The 19730-nt window shown below is 37.7% G+C and overlaps 2 protein-coding genes across 3 annotated transcripts in view; one reads left to right on the top strand and one right to left on the bottom strand.

Moving 5' to 3' along the window:
- Nucleotides 1–4712: 4712 nt before the first annotated feature.
- On the bottom strand, nucleotides 4713–16038 carry sh3glb1a (SH3-domain GRB2-like endophilin B1a). The gene is made up of 9 exons (XM_081353368.1): nucleotides 15526–16038; nucleotides 14364–14505; nucleotides 13252–13380; nucleotides 12857–12990; nucleotides 11132–11224; nucleotides 6593–6682; nucleotides 6373–6473; nucleotides 6079–6289; nucleotides 4713–6000 (listed from the first exon to the last, which is right to left on the bottom strand). Exons 1-9 carry the CDS (start codon nucleotides 15586–15588, stop codon nucleotides 5893–5895), a joined length of 1071 nt encoding a protein of 356 aa, XP_081209494.1. The 5' UTR covers nucleotides 15589–16038; the 3' UTR covers nucleotides 4713–5892.
- Nucleotides 16039–17581: 1543 nt separating this feature from the next.
- Nucleotides 17582–19730, top strand: part of prkag2a (protein kinase, AMP-activated, gamma 2 non-catalytic subunit a) — a 61864-nt gene continuing 59715 nt past the window's right edge. The window contains exon 1 of one of the 2 annotated variants that reach the window (XM_081353364.1): nucleotides 17582–17905. In XM_081353364.1, the coding sequence (XP_081209490.1) occupies nucleotides 17825–17905 (81 nt within the window). In that variant the 5' untranslated portion in view covers nucleotides 17582–17824. Of the gene's footprint in view, nucleotides 17906–19399; nucleotides 19477–19730 lie in introns of those variants that run through there. The other variant, XM_081353365.1, reaches the window with a different exon arrangement.

The raw sequence follows: 19730 nt of genomic DNA, 5'->3' as shown, positions 1-19730 counted from the left end.
AATCCAAGTCAGATTTGTGTGTGTGTATGTTCGCAGAAGTTGCGCGTTAAGAACAAGCGCTAAAAGTAGCAAAGGAAACATGAAATTTCCTGTTTTGCTAAGACCTGTAGCAACTGCCCAGCTCTCGGTATCAGAGAGGGGGGGTGGTGATGTGGTTTTGTTCCATGCCGAGTTCTCAGAGGCGGTTTCAGCAGGATGTAAAGGATCGCTGTCGTGTTAATTTTTCATCTGAAATATTAACCTAGCAGTTCACATTAACCTAGCAGTTTATTTATGTGATTAGATTCATTTATATATATATGTGTGTGTGTGTGTGTGTGTGTGTGTGTGTGTGTGTGTGTGTGTGTGTGTGTGATTTCAAAATGCATTAAAAACACTATTGTATAACTAAAACACGAGATACTAAAGTACAAAGTAAAGGTGATCATGTGGCCACATTGAGTATCCACACTGACCAATGCAAAGATTTACTCTGAGACTTCTCACTGCAGGGATCATCAGGGTTAGACCACTAAACCTAAACCACGCTGACTAGCACATCAGCCTCCGTGGGATTTCTCATGATTCTGTAGCACAAATTGCGTGACAAGAAGACAAAAGGAAAGCTAAATGTCAGTCAGGCAGTGAGCATGGGAACCTGGCAATGTTTGTGTGTGTGTTGTATACACTGAGAGCCATGTGTGCATGTTAACCCAGAGTGTAACCAGAATACCGCTGTGGTGTTTCTCTAGGTCATGGCGGTTTGAACAGAGAATGAGCGAGAAAAAGAGAAACTAGGGAGCGTAGTCACAGGCATGGGCTCAGAGGCACATCTGCCATAGTTTAGATCAAAGTCAGTCCTGAAAACTCTATTTAAAATGGGTTGTGGGAAGTAGGAGTGCCATGGCTATAACATTATTATTTAAAGTAAGAATAAAAGATGAATTATTGTCAGAATTTTCTCCAAACAGTGATACACTTAAAACAGAATTATGTTTAACCGAAAAATAAATTTAACCAATGTGCAGTTTTCCTCTGAGAGAATCTGAAACTATTTTGATCGAAGTTTGGTATGAGAAAGCAAATGTGAAAAGGATGTTACTGCTTCCTGCTGTCAGTATATACATGTTTTTGTATTTCATTTTCATTGTGAATCATTTATTTGTGCCAGAGGCAAATCTCGTGATGTGGTTGAATGTGGTATGGTGATTTGTCCATTAAAACCAATCATCAATGAACCTAGTATTTTGATATTTGAATGAGGAACTGGACTGACTAAAATATACAAGAAATAAACACACACACTTTCAGATTCATATCAGTGTTTTTGTCACCATCTATCTGCCTCTCTGTCTGTCATGGTATCATGTTTATACGTTGTTGTTTTTTTGGACATAAAGCATGATATTATTTAAAGTATGCTGCGGTACCATCTAAATATTTATATGGTAATTATTTATTTAGTTTATATCATAGTAGCCTAGGCCTATATATACCCTTGTAAAGCCATAATCATTTTTGTAAAATTTTTGAGCCTAAAGAACTAAATAATAGATTTTTTAAGTCCAAAGGACTCCAAAAAATAAAAATCTATAAGTAGCAAATACATTACAGAGGTTGTGATACAGTCTTTTTTTCCGTCTTTTTTATTGTGACGTATAGCCTATCTGAGTGAAACGACTTCAGGAACAAGAAAAAATGTAGGGTGGGACGAGTGCTGCAGGAATGATATTTTGTAGGCCAACAGCCGGAAACGAGTTAGCATTTTATCACTTCCAGTTTCTTCTTCCCGAAGTCACTGTTTTTTTTTACAGATCCCGTTTTTCCTGTGTTTTTGTAGCTTTGATTGTGTTTACAGTGTGCAATATAACATGTGTTCATGTTTCGTATGTAAAAAAAAAACAGTATTTTTTCACACAATTTACTTATCTGTATACTATGGAAGCTTGTTTCCGCCACAAAATAAAACATTTTAAAAGATCATTGCGACTTTTTATCTCAAAATTGCAAGTTTACATCTCGCAATTCTGACTTTATTTATCAGAATTGCGAGATATAAAGTCAGAATTGCGTGAAATAAAGTCGCAATTGCGTGTTATAAAGTCAGAATTGCGAGATATAAAGTCAGAATTGCGTGTTATAAAGTCAGAATTCTGACTTTTTTTCTTGCAATAGCGACTTTATATCACGCAATTCTGACTTTATAACACATAATTGCGAGTTTATATCTCGCAATTCTGACATCTTTTCTCAGAATTGTGAGATATAAACTCACAATTGAGATATAAAGTCCAATTCTAAGACTTTTTTTTTTTACCTCAGAATAGTTTATATCTCACAATTCTGACTTTATAACACGCAATTGAGACTTTATATCATGCAATTCTGACTTTATATCTCCCAACTGCGACTTTATTTCTCAGAATTGCGACTTTATTTCTCAGAATTGCGACTTTATATCTCACAATTGTGACTTTATTTCTCAGAATTGCGACTTTATATCTCGCAATTGCGACTTTGTTTCTCAGAATTGCGACTTTATATCTCGCAATTGCGACTTTCTGAGAAAAAAAGTCACAATTCTGACTTGATATATCGCAATTCTGAGAAAAAAAGTCAGAATTGTGAGATAAAAAGTCCCAATTATTATTATTTATTTATTATTCAGTGGCGGAAACAAGCTTCCATAGTATACCGCTGTTTTCACTGTCCTAAAAACGGGCTGATGACTTCCTTGTTCTATGAAGTCCCTCCTTCAGAAATACGTAACGAGTTCTGATTGTGCCAGCGGTTCCTGTGTTGTGATTCGACAGCAGCTTAGCGCACGTTGCCCGGAAAGGTCACGCCTCTTACCATAACGTGGAGATGCATGCGCTCAGGGAAGGCCAAACAAAGGTGATATGACTCCGGGATGAAAATAACAGCGTCTCGACGACATGGCGACAAACACACTCTACAAACGAAACTCTTCCTCTTCTCCGTGGGAGCGCAACAAGACCACGCCCCCTTTTTTTGTGTATTCCTGTGGGCGGAGGTTAGTCAAAAAACTGTTCTAGTGACGTCATTAAAGCAGGAAGTAGAGGATATAGTCCAAACCGGCCGTTCGCTGTAGGCTTTGAAAAGGGACTTCTGTTAAACAAAATATCTCGCTTGGCATTGAACTTTGAGCTTTATAATTTTACAGGTATTATTTATGCTCTAACAGCAACATTACACACTAACTAAAGTTTGAAAAATGGGATCACGAAGAACAGGACCTTTAATGGGATTTGGTTAAAAACGTGATTATAAGGTCTGTGGTTAACACAAGCTCAAGATATATTCATGTTTTATTCTATGAAATAACACACACCAGTAATAGTCAACTCATGATTTTTTAAAAAGCTTTCACGTGTCTTGAAAAAGGTGGTTGCTAATAAGTTGCTAAATGGGAATACAGACGTTGAATGTCGTCAATAGTCCACTATAGTCCACTTTCACAGATCGTTGTGTTTATAATCGCGCTTTTGCAAACTATTATTCTAACTCACACTTTCAAGGAAAACGTTTTTTTAATAAAGACTGAAAGAGGTTGAAGCTTGGTGGTGGTGACTTTAAAGTCGAGCGACCATGGTGTAAGATAAAAGGTTAACTTTTTATTTCTGGCTAGTGAGTTGTTTCTCACTATCATAAAATTTTGATGATCACAGAGCTTGTTTCTTGTGATGCAGAAAAATCTTATTGGGTTTTTGTTGAGGAAACCAGTGTGATGCTAACTTCCGGGTTGGCCTGCAAAAATAGTCATTACTGTAGCACTCCATTGATTGGATTGTTGGATCATTGTGGTTTGCTTTTGGTCGATCTAATGTGAGTGACAGGTTGTCCCGCCCTCACGCTACCAAACACGTCAACAGAGAAGTGCTGCAAGAGGGAGGGGGAATTTTTATTTTATTTTTTATTTATTTAATAAGATATGATTGCGATAGCACATTCATTTAAAATAAGGAGCACGGGAAAAATCATGTAGGTATCTAGCCTAACAAATACTGCAATATTCCATTAAAAAAAGTGTGAGTTTTAATTTAATGGTGATTTTTAACATTATTCTGGCTTGAGTTGTTTTATACAGAAGCAGAAAGGAGCACTTCACAGGTCAGCTCTCACATTGCTGTTTTCGGGAAGGAACTGAACATGCCCTCTCGGCATGTGAGGCTGAGTAACGGACAGCAAGTGTAAACGCCTGCTGTGCTGCTGAGCCACAACAGCACAGGAAGTCAACAGCCTGTTTAGCACAACTTCCTCTTAACCCTCCCCTCGCTGACCATCCACGCACTGTTTACACAAGACAAGAGCAACACAAACACATGAGCTGCTCTGTCACCCTCACCATACAGCATGTTATATGTATATATAACAACGCATGATTTTATTGAACAACGAGGATCGAGTTTCTTTTTGTAAAATGATTTTTAACTCTGGTCAGTGAAGATAAGTATGTTCAAAAATAGGCTTCCTATATAGGCAAACAGCTGTTACATTTAAGAATATCACTGTATGAATTAATGCATATACATATGGGTAACTTTAAGGCACTTACCGATTTAAAAAGGTTAATTTAAAAACCTAAAACGACTACCGAGTGAAAAGCCTGACCTCTACTGACATTTGAGAGAACAGTCATATTTCAACAAAGCTGTGTGCGAAATAGCATACTACTGCATTTAATTCTAGAAAATAGTATGTGAAACAGTATTATGCAACCATAAAATGCTACATTGTTTATTGTTATCCTCATGTCCAGTCAGAAATTGGCGTCCAGTTGAAATCTTTGAAATAAAAACTGCCATTTTGAACATTAAATACATTTTTTTTGTTCCTTTTATTGAATGTCTTCACGTTCTTATAAGAAAATTAGCATGTTACCTATTACCTAGTGTCCTATTCCAAACATGAAATTAATAGCAATAGCAAACATGAAACTGCACGAAATGAGACAATTCAGAATCAAAACACAGGAGGGTAAAAAGTCTACACATTATTATGTAATGAAAACATTGTTTATAAATCTATGATAGTAATCAGAATTTAAGCAGTTAGATAACCTGTGCTTTTGTAGTTAAAAATGTAAACAAAAAATGTGCTTTTATTATAGATAAGGATGGCATAAATGTGTAAAATTAGCACTTTTTTTGCTCTAAACAATTTAAAAACATCAACCTCAAGACAACTGTAAGGCACATGGGTATAAAAAAGTAGTTTGTATCATGAAATTAATAACTGGATCATAATAGGATGTATCCTCACCGTGCGCTTTTTGAAAACTGCATGAATATAAAAAGGACAGTTTCATAATTCATAACAGGAAAGGCTGTCTGCGTGCAAATAAAGCATTTTCTTTGTGTGCTCAAACTTTTAACACAATGAAGAGAAATGTAAACTGCAGAAGATAATAATTGAGGCCCATGTCAGCTACGATGTGGCTGCATAACCCTGAAAATAAATTATGGCATATTCATATCTCCACTTCTACAGGAATTGCTTTGAAATGTTCTTAAACCTAATAAGAGTTCATGTACATAATGGAAGCCACTTTCAAATTCATAAAAAAAGACAAATCAGTCTTTAATACTTTCTTGTTGTAAACACATGTAAATACTAAAATAATAAGTCACTCTTGGAGTTTTTGTATAATAAAAAGGCATGTTGGCAGTAAACGTCACATCAAAAGCATTTAAAAAATAATTCTGCATTAATTCATTTGTAAACAGTCTTCCGGTTAGAACCTCTTCCCATACTGGGACTGCAAGACGTCACATCCAATGAAATACTGTTGCATGTGAGCAGCACAAGACGTCTTGTTTGCATATACGGTACTCAGCACAGCTGGATTACACTATACCGATCTGTTTTGGTTCCAACAACACTCGTTTTCTTTTAATTTAGCAGCTCCAAGTAGGTAATGGGCACTTTTCCCTTCTGAGTCCCACGTTCCCCCATCAGCCAATCAGAGTCCATGCCTGGAACGCTGCTCACCATGATCACCTGAAAGAAAAAGGACATGCTATGCCACTAGGAATTCAAACCAAGAAAGTATTAGCGACACACAAGTGGGCTGCCTACCTCATCGGCCAATAAGGAGAGCTCGTTGCTGCCCGCGGCATCGTAATCGTACAGCACTCGCGCTTTACGGCTCCCGCTGAAGTTCTGAAGCTCGGTGAAACCTGAAGACGCATTGCCTGTGGTGGAAGGAAGAGGGGCTGACAGTGGCAGGATGGGTACGGAGACACTGGCCGTCGACTGGTTGTTGTTGGAAGAGAAAGCCGAAGGGAAGCTGGAGGGGAAAAAAATTCCAGATGAGTTAAATAATAATTAAAATGATTCTAAAATAGAAAAAAAATAATGATTATGTCTTACTTTCCCAACTGCTTTTGGAGGTCCACCATGTACTGGTAACACTGGGCGTAATATGTCATCTGAGCCTCCACAAAGTCATTTAGACAGCGGAGATGATGGGCCTGGGGAAGAAGGTTGGGAGAGAGACGATATGGTCAGTTTTTCGAATAAAACTGAGGGCTTGTGAGATGTGGATTGGCCGGCGGCCCAGTGAGCGGCAGGTTTTCAGATGAGAGCTCACATGTGTACTGCTGATTCCTTCCAGAAGAAGCCTAGTGATTTCTGCCTGTCTGTCAAACTCACTCTGTGTCATCTTCAGATCCTGCTCGGCCTGAAAGAGAGAGAGAGAAATTATAGTCAAGGAATGTTTTGCTGATTCAGCTTAAAGGGGCATTTCACCCATTTGAACATTGTTTTTAATTTAACGTGGGTCATTTTTGTAGTCGAAATGTAAAATAAATTTTGAATTTGGTGCCTTTGTGACCGAGGAAAGACAAAAAATAACTTCAGGACGCATTTGTATGAAAGACAACAACTCCCACAATGCACCACATTGCACAGCTCCGCAAGCCACTCCCACTAATCCAGAAAGCGCATATCTGCCTATAAGAGAAATCACTCTTCCGTCTACAAGGCTAGCTACCACCAGAGCTTGAAATTCATTTCACGTTCACACAAAATGTCTAGTTAGTTGGCGAACTCATTAGTGCATTACTCCTCGTTTGTATTTCTTTCGAAAAGGTGAATTATTGCATGGTACCTGGATGTTCAGTCAGAACATATGCGGTGCGAAACTAGGATAGTTCTCAACACAAACGTCCGTGTCCTCGTCTGATTCAGTGATTTCGTCCAGGAGAAATTGTCATCGTTGAAATTCTTTGCCGCAGACGGACTCTATCTCTGCGTTCGTAGCGGTTCGTAGTTGCATAGTAAGATCACCGGCGCCACCAGTCCGCCCTAACTCGAGCCAGTCCGGGCTCCTCGTCCGCGGCAGGCAGGTCTTCTGCCTCGGCTGCTCTTCGCTATAATGCGGCTTGTAAAGGTAGCCACAAACACCTGATTCAAGCATCAGACTTCCAAAATCCTCTTCTTCTATATCATATTGAGCACTCTCCTCCGCTATTGTCATAACTGTACATCTGTCTCCACAGCGCCTGTTAGCTTAGCTTCAAACAAGATGGAGGATATTGCTTTCAGTTTCAGAGAGTAAAGTCCCACCCACTGATCTGTAATAGGTCTGTAGCGTGAGCGGGTCCCGCCCCCTGGGAAAGATGAGGAACGAGTGTTGTAGTCTCAACAGAAATCCCCCCCTCTTACACTTCCTCCTACAATGACGCAAAATTACGATTTTTGCGTCATTGTGGGAGGAAGTGTAAGAGGTAAATAACGGATTTCTCCCGTCTCAGGGGAAAATGAGAGAGTATTGCACGACCATTCAATAGTATGACTGGGTTTCTAACGATGCAAAGCTTAATGCAAATGGGTGAAGTGTCCCTTTAAAGTCGGCATGAAACGGAAGTTGCGAGAGTCTTTTCTTCCCTGTTGTGACGTATATCCGAGTGAAACGGCTTCTCGAACAAAGGAAAAATGTAGAGCGGGAATTGATATTGACAAGTATATGATTATGCATTTTTCATAAAACAGTAGGTGCAAAATACCTGGATGACATTAGAACTGCTTCTGCTGAGATTATGAAGTGATTACAATGTGAGATAATAGTTTTTGGTAATTGTAATAAAGCTGATTTTAAATTAATTAAATATAAATATTAGTTTAAAACTTAAAACATTTAAACAAAACAACTGAAATAAATAAGTTCTAAAATGAATGAAACTGAAATGGGAAATAAATATGACAAAAGCACATAAAATGATCTTAAAGGTCCCGTTCTATGCCCCTTTTCACAAGATGTAAAATAAGTCTCTGATGTCCCCAGAGTGTGTATGTGAAGTTTGAGCTCAAAATACCCAACAGATCGTTTTTTACAGCATGTTTAAATTGACATTTTTTGGGGCTCAGAAAAACGAGCCGTTTCAGTGTGTCCCCTTTAAATGCAAATGAGGTGCTGCTGGACGACACAGGGGGCGGAGCTTCATGAGCTCGTGCTCAGTCTGTCAGGAAAAATTCATCTCACGGAATGATGATAATATCAGAAACTCTCAGTAACGGCGTTCATTTCGAGTCGGACAATAATGCCTACAGAGTCAGATTGCTGTACAGAGATGAAACAGGTATGGTTTAGTAGTTTAATTACGGTTATTATAACGTATTTGTCATCTGCTTGTAGGCTATGTATCCATGATTTATTAATAGCCTACAAGTCTGCTGTCTGAATGATGATCAAACATGTACTGATGAGTTTAATAAAGTTTATTGTACATCACACAAAAGATGAAGCGTCAGTTTTACTTCAGAAAATCACCGTAAGAGCTGAGTAAACACAGTAGGCTAAGTTATAAGAAGTGCGCAAGTAGCCAGTAGAGTTGAGGGAGCATTCCTGTGGGCGGAGGTTAGTCAAGAAACGGTTCTGGTGATGTCACTAATGCAGGATGTAGAGGGGTGTAGTCCAATCGAGCCGTTTTTTGTAGTCAACTTCTGTTAAATAAAATATCTCGCTTGGCATTGAACTTTGAGCTTTATAATTTTACAGATATTATTTATGCTCTAACAGCAACATTACACACTAACTAAAGTTTGAAACATGGAATCGCATGCAACGGGACCTTTAAAGCCGAACTCGGCAACTCTAGCGAACTCTAGTCACTTCTTCGCTGATTTTCCCTTTTGTTGTCGCATGTTTTCCCCACGAGCTCCCCCTACAGCTGTGGTGGGGCGTATATTTCACAACACAGTCGTAAAAAACTCACTTGCGGCGGCCTCCTCCCCCTCTCTACCGCTGCTCATGTGCGTTTGTTTTGATCGGAGCAAGCCAACTGTATCGCGTGGAGCTATGTCTACCGAGGTGGGTAATCTGGTAATACATCATACATGCGTGTGTGTTTATGTCGAATTGCCGTAAAGCAATTTGTGTTTCGCGCTCGTTCTCGCTTTCGCTTCTCACGAGACTTCCAATTTCTATCTTGCCGGGACGGTAGTGAACAAGTTGCAAGGTTGGTTTTCCGCCTGGGAACGCTGGGGGGAGCGGGGAAAGTCACCAATATCACCAGAACAGGTTGTTTAACCATCCACATGATTTCTAGACAGTTTTATTAAGTTAAAAAAGCTACCAAGTTCTCCTTTAAAATGAAAACTGGAAAAATATAAACATTAAAAAAAAAATCAAAATATGAATAAGTAATGTAATAGTATGGGCATATAACAATGGTATAGGCATTATAATGATAAAAGTAAATAATAATAAAAATAAATATAAATATTGTATGTAATAATGAATAATGTATTCAGTTTGCAAGCTAACAGCCTGCTAGCTTAGCCTCCTAGCTTAGCACATAGTTTTGATTAGCCATCAGGCATTGAGGAATCTTACATAACACCAGAAACATAAAATGTTGGAAATTACAGGCAAAGAAAAAGCCGTGTGAACACAGGCAATACTGACTAACTGATCCACAATTTCCAGTTTATCACTGTAGAGAGAAACTCATCACGACACAGACTGCAGTTTTCACATTAGCGCCAAGATTGACAGATGATCCAAAATGGCAGAACATTCTCCTTACCTTTGTCACTTCCTCTGCCCACATCTGCACAGCATTTGAAAACAGCAATAATATATTTAGAGATAAAACTGAGGATTAACACTTAAACATCTACATAGACTACAGCCACAACATTAGCAGCTAGCATCACTGAGGAAAATTTAGCATGGTAACCCAAGTTTCCACCAAAATACCAGTTACTATAGTCATTGTGACTAAAACAAATAAATGCATTTGATTTCTTTTAAACAGACACTTTCAGAGTCATTTTGATTACAGTGGTGTGATTACCAAGTTAACGCAGTTTTATAGTGCTAACAAGAATCATAATATGGTATTTTGTCAAAAACTATGGTTAGCATGATTAAGATTGCAACACAAATCACTGCTGTTGCAGGGAACATGAACTATTTGCAGCAATTGACTAAGAACTAGTTGCTCACTTCACAGTATCCACGCAAACTACACTTCCCATTTTGGAAGAGGAGAGCTGTTTGTTTGGGTACTAATGCGTGTATGTGGGTGTATATATACATGTGTGTAGGTTGAGTGCTGGACTTGAGGAGACAATCTTGAAGCACTTCTTTACTTCTCTTGTGAAACTGGGGCCAAGGGCGAAGAGCAGTTTTGAAATGTCATCATGATGTTGAGCAAACATGGATATCCTCTTTCCAAACTCTATATGCACAAAAAAAGGAACCTGGAAACACACACGCTGCTAATATCCGGGACAAAAGAGCTTAATCAACAACTTAAAGAGGAACTAGCATGTCTTAAAGGTGGCTCTTTTTAAGCAGAGTGGAACTTGGCACTGGAGATAAACACACGCAGACCAACCTTTAGCCACTTTACATGGAGAAAATTAACCATGAAGGAGAAATTGGCAACATAGCCAGCGTCCCCTGGTGGAGGGGTAGATCCGAGAGGCTTTCGTGTGCCGACACAAAAACAAGAGACAGTTCAGAGCTGCGTTTAGGGAAGATGGCGAGTGCCATCTCTGATTACTAGTTTATGGGCTGTAGCTTACATTTGTAAAGAATTTCCAGTAGGAAATTGTGACGTTACATCATATTTAAGGGGAAAATTCCATTTTAACTCGTGTAGAAGCAATAATAACTCACAAGAGCTCTGGCATCAGCCATTTTGGCTTTCTTTAGCTTGGTCTTTGCGGCATCAAGGTCCAGTCTTTTGTTCTGAAGCAGTTTACGCTCTTTCTGTAAAGAAGAAGAAGAGTTTGTTTTGTTAAAGTTGGCATGAAATGAAGCATGGATAAATCATTTGTGTATAGCAAACACTGCAATATTCCATAAAAAAGGAATTTAAAGTTAAATTTGCACTGTTAAAAACCCTCTGACATTCTTTAAGCTAAACCTGTTATAGCTTCACATTTAGTTTCAATGGTGAAAAAACACATTAAACCCAATTGAGAAATATGATTAACTTTCCTATTTTCATACAGAAAAATAAATTAGTTTATCCATGTGATGCAAAGCAGAATTTTTCATGATTCTTTTAATATGCTGATTTGCTGCTCAATAAACATTTCTTATTATTATCAATGTTGAAAACAGTTGTGCTGCATTTTTTTTTCAGGATTTTTTTTACTTTTGATCGGAGGTGTATATAGCCATGTTTCTAAATAATATCCACCTTATTTTTTAACACAGAAGTAACAGAGCCCGTCTACGGAGAGCCTGGCCACTCCCTATTAAGTCCTATTGCACCGAATTTTGGTTGTAGTTCCACCAGAGTTCCACTGGGGGCGATCGCCCATGAGTGCAAAATGAATGGGAGTCTATGGAGCTAGACGGCTAAATTTGTCTCTTTCACCCGATTGCCGTTGAGAAATCTCAGATTTGATTGTAGGTTTTGCAAGTTCAACATGGGTTATAGGTCGAAATTGAATGAACGAGTACTCATGTCCTTTCGATTTCTTACAGGTTGAGTTGTTGTTGCCCATAACACGCTAGCATTCTGCTAATGAACGCTGATTGGTCAGTGAAGGACTGATTACGACTAGAGATACTGCTTGATGGCATCGTGGCATCCAATGTGGGACCAGAATGTTAAGGTGGCCTTTTTCACCCAAGTTTTTTTAATCAACGCAGCAACTTTTTTTTTTTGGTTGCTGGCACTTTTATCTGCCTATGTATGTACTGTGAAATTTACACGGATTGCCGTAAAGCAGTATCTCTGGTCGTACGATGTGTATGACGTCATTGACATTTTAAAAGACTTTTTAAAGCAAATAAGTGACTCTAAAAATTCTAACACCCAGCAATGTGTAATTTCTTTGCATCATCTTTCGCATACAACATTCAAATTACTAGACAAAAAATTATATCCTGAGAAAAGTGGATTTTGATGGGTATATCTCCATAGACCTCCATTCATTCATTCTGCACTCATCCTGTGAGCGCCCTCATATGGAACCAGAGTGGAACTGCAACCAGTTCAGACGCTAGAAGTTTACTGAGGGTGGAAGTTCTCCCCTTATTGCATATTCTCTGGAAGTAAGCTATTTTCTGTGAATGTGTGAGACTTTCAATTCATTAGCCACTATAGGGAAATAAGAATAAAAAAGTGCAGAAACTGGCAAAAAATTGTGCTGCAGACCATTGTGTTTATAATAATTATATAATAATTAATTATTTATAATAATAATTACAACAATACATTCAAATAACAGTTTGCAATATCAAGCAGAACAACAAACTGTTTTGTACAGCTAAAAATACCTGAAGCTGATTACAATTTACAAATGGCCTCAGCTGCACTTACGTGAAAAATAAGGTGGGTGTGTTTTAGAAATCAGTGTTTCAGTTATTAGGGTTGCCTGATCTTACCAATATAGTCTTGAAGTCTCCTTCTAAAAAGTTGCGGAAAGGCGTGAGGAAATTGATGGCAGAGCTCTGAATGAACTCTCGCTCCGCTCCTCCGATCTGCTTCTCCGTCTCGCCACATTTAATCAGAGCGTTTCCTGCGGACAGAAACAGACCAACTGTACAATACACTAATTCAATATCATCAACATGATTTTAATCAAAAGATTAAATATTTTATCAAAATTGTGTGATGTCTAAAGGCCATTTTCAACTAGCAAACAGTCTACTAGTGTTTTAGTAGGTGTTTACATTCAAGCAAGGAGTAATGGGGTACTGTCAATGGACTACTATTATTGAATGAGGTACTATGGGTACTGTGGGTTATCCACTATGCTGCCTGTGTGTTCGGTGCTTACCGTAGGCTGTTCCAGGCCCAGATTCATTCCCAGACTCGATCATGGATTGCCCCAGAAGCTCATGGTTGTTCATCCGTGTTGGGGCCTTCTTGTCTAGTTTTTCATAGAAGAATTCTTCTATTCTGACATCTGAAAATGCAGATAGTATGAATAACATTACAATACATATTAACGCTATACTATTGATCAATGCCACATAAAATTAATACATTATATTTAGACTAATTTCAATATTTACGAGTAAAAAGGGTACTGTATTTACTGTAAAAAGTGGTAAACTGTTACCTTATGGAGCTAGTTCTACTTGATCATTTATAGATTGCTGGTAACCAGACCCCAACGGATCCCATTGATTCCGTAGTATTTTTTTTCCTACTATGGAAGTCAATGGGGCCATCAACTGTTTGGTTACCCGACATTCTTCCAAATATCTTCTTTTGTGTTCAGCAGAATAAAGAAATTCATACAGGTTTGGAACAACTTGAGGGTGAGTAAATTATGACAGAATTTTCATTTAACTAATGGGACCTCACTGTAATGTGTTACCAGTTTTTCCCCTTCTTTCCAGACATGACTAATAACAGTAATAATTATATTTAAAAAGTAAAAATAATTAAAATAATTCCCAAATAATTTAAATAATTAAATACTACAGCATTGTTGCATCCTTAAAAAGCAATCTCTAAATACAAAAAAAGAAGAGTAAAGGAATGTGATTTTCTAGATGTGATTGAGTAGACAGGTGTGCGTGCTAGATCTGTGTTTTAATCAGCTGTTTGTTCCCTCCTGTTGTGCGAGTGTTTTACTGTCCTGCTGATAGTTGAAAGTGGTGTGGCACCATAGTGAGGCTCTAACAGCTGTAGTTATAGTTACAGACTTTCTGACATTTTGTGAGATTTGAACACGAGGAAAGAATAAATATAGATGGGTTCCAGAGAAGAGGAACCTTCTTAGAGAAATATAATTAAATTGTACATGTAAAGGTCGAACATAAAACAAACACTAGTAATAGGTCCTCGATATCTTTCCATGGGGTAAAATAATTAACCGCTGATTAGATGAAGATGTCAAAGCTAATGAATCATCTAGGCTAATCACTGAATGGATCTTACTTGGGTTTGGCTGCAGTAACACTTCCGTCTGCTTCAAAATCTTCTCTGTCCATTGTTTAGTGCATTCAGCTCTGGTGAGGAGATTCTCCAAATGAGCATCCAACTCTGTCTTCTCAGCCTGGCCAAATTTTTCTTCTGTGAACTGTATGTGAAGACAGCAGGCATTATAAAAAAAATAAAAAAAAGTTTGCCCATATTACTGCCACAAATATATTAAACAAGGTAAAGTGTTATCACATGTAATACCTTCTAATGTTAGCCTAAACATTTTGATGTAGTTACACACGCAAAAATATATCTAAATACATCAAATGTATCTATCCATCTATATATATATATAGATATAAAGTATACTTAAAAGTATACCTTTAGGCTATACACTAAAAAGTGGGCCAATTTAGTCCCAAGTAGTATTGAAACAGTTACAGTACACTTACAAGTATAGCCTAGGCTACTTCTAGTACATTGGTAGTATTTTTTACTGGATAAAGTATATGCACTTGAACTTTACTTAAGTATAGGGTACTTTTTGGTAAAGGCTCCCAAAAAGAAAAGCCTAGTGCTCAAACTAATGTATAAAACAAACTTAACCGCAGTTTTCACATCATAATAGTAAGTCGACATAGGCAGCGTTATGAGGCATCATCGACGTGTATTTTTTCTGCATCATCAGCACATTTGACAATCTCTATGATGATGGATAAAAATACTCTCTGGCTAGACAGCTCAGTAGGTTTTAAGACACAGCCTTTGTGTTTTTGTGCTGAGCTCTGCCGGATTAAACTCTACTTTAGCCCGTTAGCGTTAGCCTCACAAACTAAATCTGGACAATTTTTTAAAATGTCAGTGTGGATTTTGACCATATGACAAAGTATGCATGTCTAATCGACATTACTGAGCCTTTAATGTTTGCTTTTGCCATAAAATCAAGAAATAATGACATTTCGCTGCTAAATCGATTAACAAACCCGATTTAGAGCACGAGAGAGAAAGAGAGGCCCTGAATAATAGAGAAAGAGAAAGAAAAACACAGAAATACAACATTGTAATTCTCTTAAAGCGCCTTAACGTCCAAAATGCCAGTGTTTAGGATAAAAGTGTTGAAATAAAACCTAAATAAAAACTTTACGCATCTTTATAGAAAATCTGAATCTTCACTTACTTGCACCGCCCGACTGAATAAAGTACCAGCGTCCGCTGCCAGTCTTTTCACGTTAAAATCCATCTTTAACTTTTCAATATAAAACTATTTATTAATAGAGGGCGCACGTCAGGATTGTGTAAATAAACGTGTTGACATCAATGTTAGCCTTTATTTCACCGGCCGGGTTTTTTTGTGTGTGTGAAAGTATGACTGAAGCAACAGCCGGAGAAGAGGAAGATCCACCCACGGATCTGATTACTGCGAGCACAGAATCGGACCTGGGCCTCGAGAAGTGTCCGGTATAACCGAATGGGTCCAATTGTGTGCACCTTCATTATTATACACTCCGAAACGCTTTCGGGATTTCAAACGGAAGCATTTTCAGCAACATATTATGTTGCTTAGAGATCGTGATATTTTGGTTTTTTTGGCCCAGCCTCAGTCTGCCACATGAGTCAGGCTTGTTGCTTCATGTTTGGAGGAAGTTTTGAGTCTTAGGTGTTTTCACATGTGAAGATGTCATGCTGTGCTTTTTACTCTTTCAGTTAGTTAAACTTTAATCAGGTTGTGTGTGTAACGGTATTTATGTGTGCATAGCGCCCTCTACGGGTCACAAAAAGTTGATCTATCTATCTATCTATCTATCTATCTTATCTGGTAAAAATTGAGAGGCTATGTGCTAGTACTTGGCCTTTAAATAACTGAATAGTGAATAGAAAAAATATGAATAGAAAAATTAATCTGTGGAATAATTTTCTGTCATTGCATATAGTTATCACCACTAGATGGCAGCATGTAGCATCATTAGTGTTCTGGATGGAATCCCAGTAGCACCTCAATGCAGTACAAAAGATCCGGGGGGAGGAGTCGGATCTCATATAAGGGGTGGAGATTGGTAGGTTTAGGGGTGGGTCTAGGGATCAGGGGGTGGAGTTGGGTAGGTTTAGGTATGTAAGGTGGGAGGAGTTGGATCTGGATCCGACTCCTCCCCCCGGATCTTTTGTACTGCATTGAGGACCATCTCTGGAATCCTGCTCTACTGCCTGTTAAGACTTTAATAGCAGATAAGAAATGGGTGGATCACGGAGGGTTTTGACTTTTGGCATACTTCAAATAAAATAAATCACGTCATATTAAATTTCAACCTTATTTATAGATGTAATTATTCAACCCAACATTTGTTGTTTAAAGGTTCATTGTGTAATATTTAGGAGGATCTGTTGACATAAATGCAATATCATATACATAACTATGTTTTCAGTGGTGTATAAAGATCTTATTTAATGAACCATTATGTTTTATTACCTTAGAATGAGCCATTTCTTTCTACATACGCCGTTCTATAAACATACATCTTTGTAAAGAAACCTCTTTGCTTATTAACTAGCTACTTGCTGTCTCAGACGACGACATCTTTTCCTGTCGGCCACAGTAACTTCTGTTGGTTACAATTCGCAACCTCACCACTAGATGCCGCTAGAAATTACACAGTGCACCTTTAAATGGGTGTTTCTGAAATTGTATTATATCTATAGGCCTATATTGATAAATATCTAGATATACAGTATATTTGTATTTGACTGCATGGGGCTTTTTATCACACATGAAGGTACATTTTAACTGAAAGGTTTTGTTCTCAGGACAAGGACATTTTTCATGAAATCCAGGTCAGGCAAGCTATCACCTAATTAACTGAGGCAAGTTGTCATGTTTTTTTTTTTATGTTATTATTAGGCTTGCCAACTATTATTTTACAATTTATTAATTAGGCCTATTACAGTAATACAGCATTAATTCAATAACTGTTCCTTAAAACAATGGTTCACAATGCCTCACTATCTATTTTTTCCAGCAAATATGTTCAGTACCTTTTTTGTAGCCAAGACTTTCAAAAGTACACGTCTTGTTTCTCCCTACCTTTGAAATAAACCTACTTTCTTCTCACTGCAACATCCGCGCTTGTAACCGTAGTAACTAATATGCATTGTAGCCCAGCCCCCTACACACTACGTCATTTGACTGACAGGTAGATGCGGCGCTGTTTCCATCATGCTTGATAGTGAGAGTCGCGCGCACTGATTCTTCCACAGAGAACCGGAGAGCATCTTATCCTCGTCACCTTTTTCTGATCTCACACGTGCAAGTTTTTTTTTTCAACCAGGGTGCAAGTGTTTGTTTTCAGAAACCGAGAGAAATGAGCGCAGTATCATTTCGAACGAGAGATAGAAATTGTAATATTACTGATAATTAACCTATTATTCTGTTGCCCTCATACAGGAGCAATTGATTTAAAAAAAAAAAAACATTAATTTGGGAAATGGGCAGCACAGCAATGGATTCTAAGAAAGATGAGAAGAAAAATTCTAAAAAAAGAAGATCGCTTCGGATACACATGCCTGTAAGTTAATATCTGACGATACTGATTTTCTTCTTCCACAGATTCAAAGCCAAAAGTTGTGGACATGGACTGGAACATGATACAGACACATAGACACATTTAAATCTCCTTCTCTCTGCTCGCAATGGTTTCGCACTGACATTGTGAAATGAGCTGCAAATGGATTTGACTTTTCAGAAGCAATTTCAAAAGGCAAGATAGTGTTTTTGTCTTGTGTTTACTGAATATATTCATATTTAAACAGGCTGTTTGTCAAATCTGTCATGTCATATCCCACTAAAAAGGTATTGAGATTTTATTTACATTTATTAAATAATGTCTTATAGGCATTTATTTATCAATTATTATTATTATTCATATATGTGTGTGTGTGTGTGTGTGTGTGTGTGTGTGTGTGTGTGTGTGTGTGTGTGTGTGTGACCCTGGACCACAAAACCAGCCATAAGTTTTTTATTTTTTTTATTGAGATGTATATATCATCTGAAAGCTGAATAAATAATATTTCCATTGTGGTTTGTTAGGATAGGACAATATGAGGCTGAGATACAACTATTTGAAAATCTGGAATCTGAGGGTGCAAAAAAATGTAAATATTGAGAAAATCGCCTTTAAAATTGTCCAAATGAAGTCCTCTGTGTTGCTTCATCCACTCACAAAAACAACTTTGATATATTTACAGAAGGAAATTTACAAAATATCTTCATGGAACATGATCGTTACTTAATATCGTATATGATTTTTGGCATAAAATAATAATCGATAATTTTGACCCATACAATGTATTGTTGGCTATTGCCACAAATATACCCACACAGGTTTTGTGATCCTGTGTCACATATATAGACAGTATTTTATTTGTCTGTTTTCATATTATTATTATTATTAAGACAGATGCATGGCAGTCTCTGAGATGGCTAAACATAACATTTCTGGTTCTCAGGATAATTAATGTCAGGCTACCTGTTCTAAACAGCATACTCGTTATATTCAAATCAAATCAACCACCTTTTCACATAAATAGCAATGAATATGTTTTGACCGGGTTGACTTTATTTCAATTGGCCACACCTGACTCCAAGTCATCAACTCTAATGGCTTAAAGAACCATAGATGACAATCAGTTAATGTGCGGTTTTCCTGAACAAATGGTGATGCACAAAGGCTTTTTATGAATTAATACTGATCAGTGCTGATTCTGTATAGTAACAGATGACAGATGTGTAATTTTAAACTACGTCAGAGTTCCATCTTATTATTTAGCAAGTAAAATAATTGCGTAGCACAAGAAAAGTGTAATTATTAGATTAAAAAGAAATCCCTGTACAATGATCAGTGTTTTGGTTCAGTCAGCTCAAGCTGTGATGAAACCGCAAGTCTGTTTGTTTCAGTGCTGGAGCCACTCAGTAATCACCTGCTAATTAGCCGTTTAGTGTCATTATCAGATCACTGTCATTACTGAGTAATCCTATGAATACGTAAACAATATTTATCAGTAGGGAACACAGGTTCTGTTTTCGCTGCATAATTTGTTGCATCGTGGCATTTTTGGCAGTTTCCTGACATTGTAACAGGTATATGTGAAATATGTGCCATGGTTTCCTCAAACAATCTTGAGCCACGTGAGAGACGAACACTTTGAAAATGTTCCCTGAATGCTGATAAAACTCTTTATAGGGACTTTTTTTGACCAGATGGGCATGAATGCATGCAGGCTTTAATGTTTTATGAATCTTGTATTGGAGGTTTAATATGAAAATCAGGGCTGAGACTGTTCTTATTATTACTCATAAAATGTCCAATATCAGCTCTGCAATATTGACATATG

This window comes from Scardinius erythrophthalmus (assembly GCF_964197995.2).
Source record: "Scardinius erythrophthalmus genome assembly, chromosome: 22".
NCBI classification, from domain to species: domain Eukaryota; kingdom Metazoa; phylum Chordata; class Actinopteri; order Cypriniformes; family Leuciscidae; genus Scardinius; species Scardinius erythrophthalmus.
This window is presented reverse-complemented; position numbering and strand designations above follow the sequence as displayed.

Coding starts and splice junctions, on each gene's coding strand:
- sh3glb1a (XM_081353368.1), bottom strand. CDS start 15,588: ATGGATTTTAACGTGAAAAGACTGGCAGCGGACGCTGGTACTTTATTC. Junction 14,506..15,525: donor TATTCAGTCGGGCGGTGCAA/GTAAGTGAAGAT, acceptor CTTCACATACAG/TTCACAGAAGAAAAATTTGG. Junction 11,225..12,856: donor GAGACTTCAAGACTATATTG/GTAAGATCAGGC, acceptor TCTTCTTTACAG/AAAGAGCGTAAACTGCTTCA.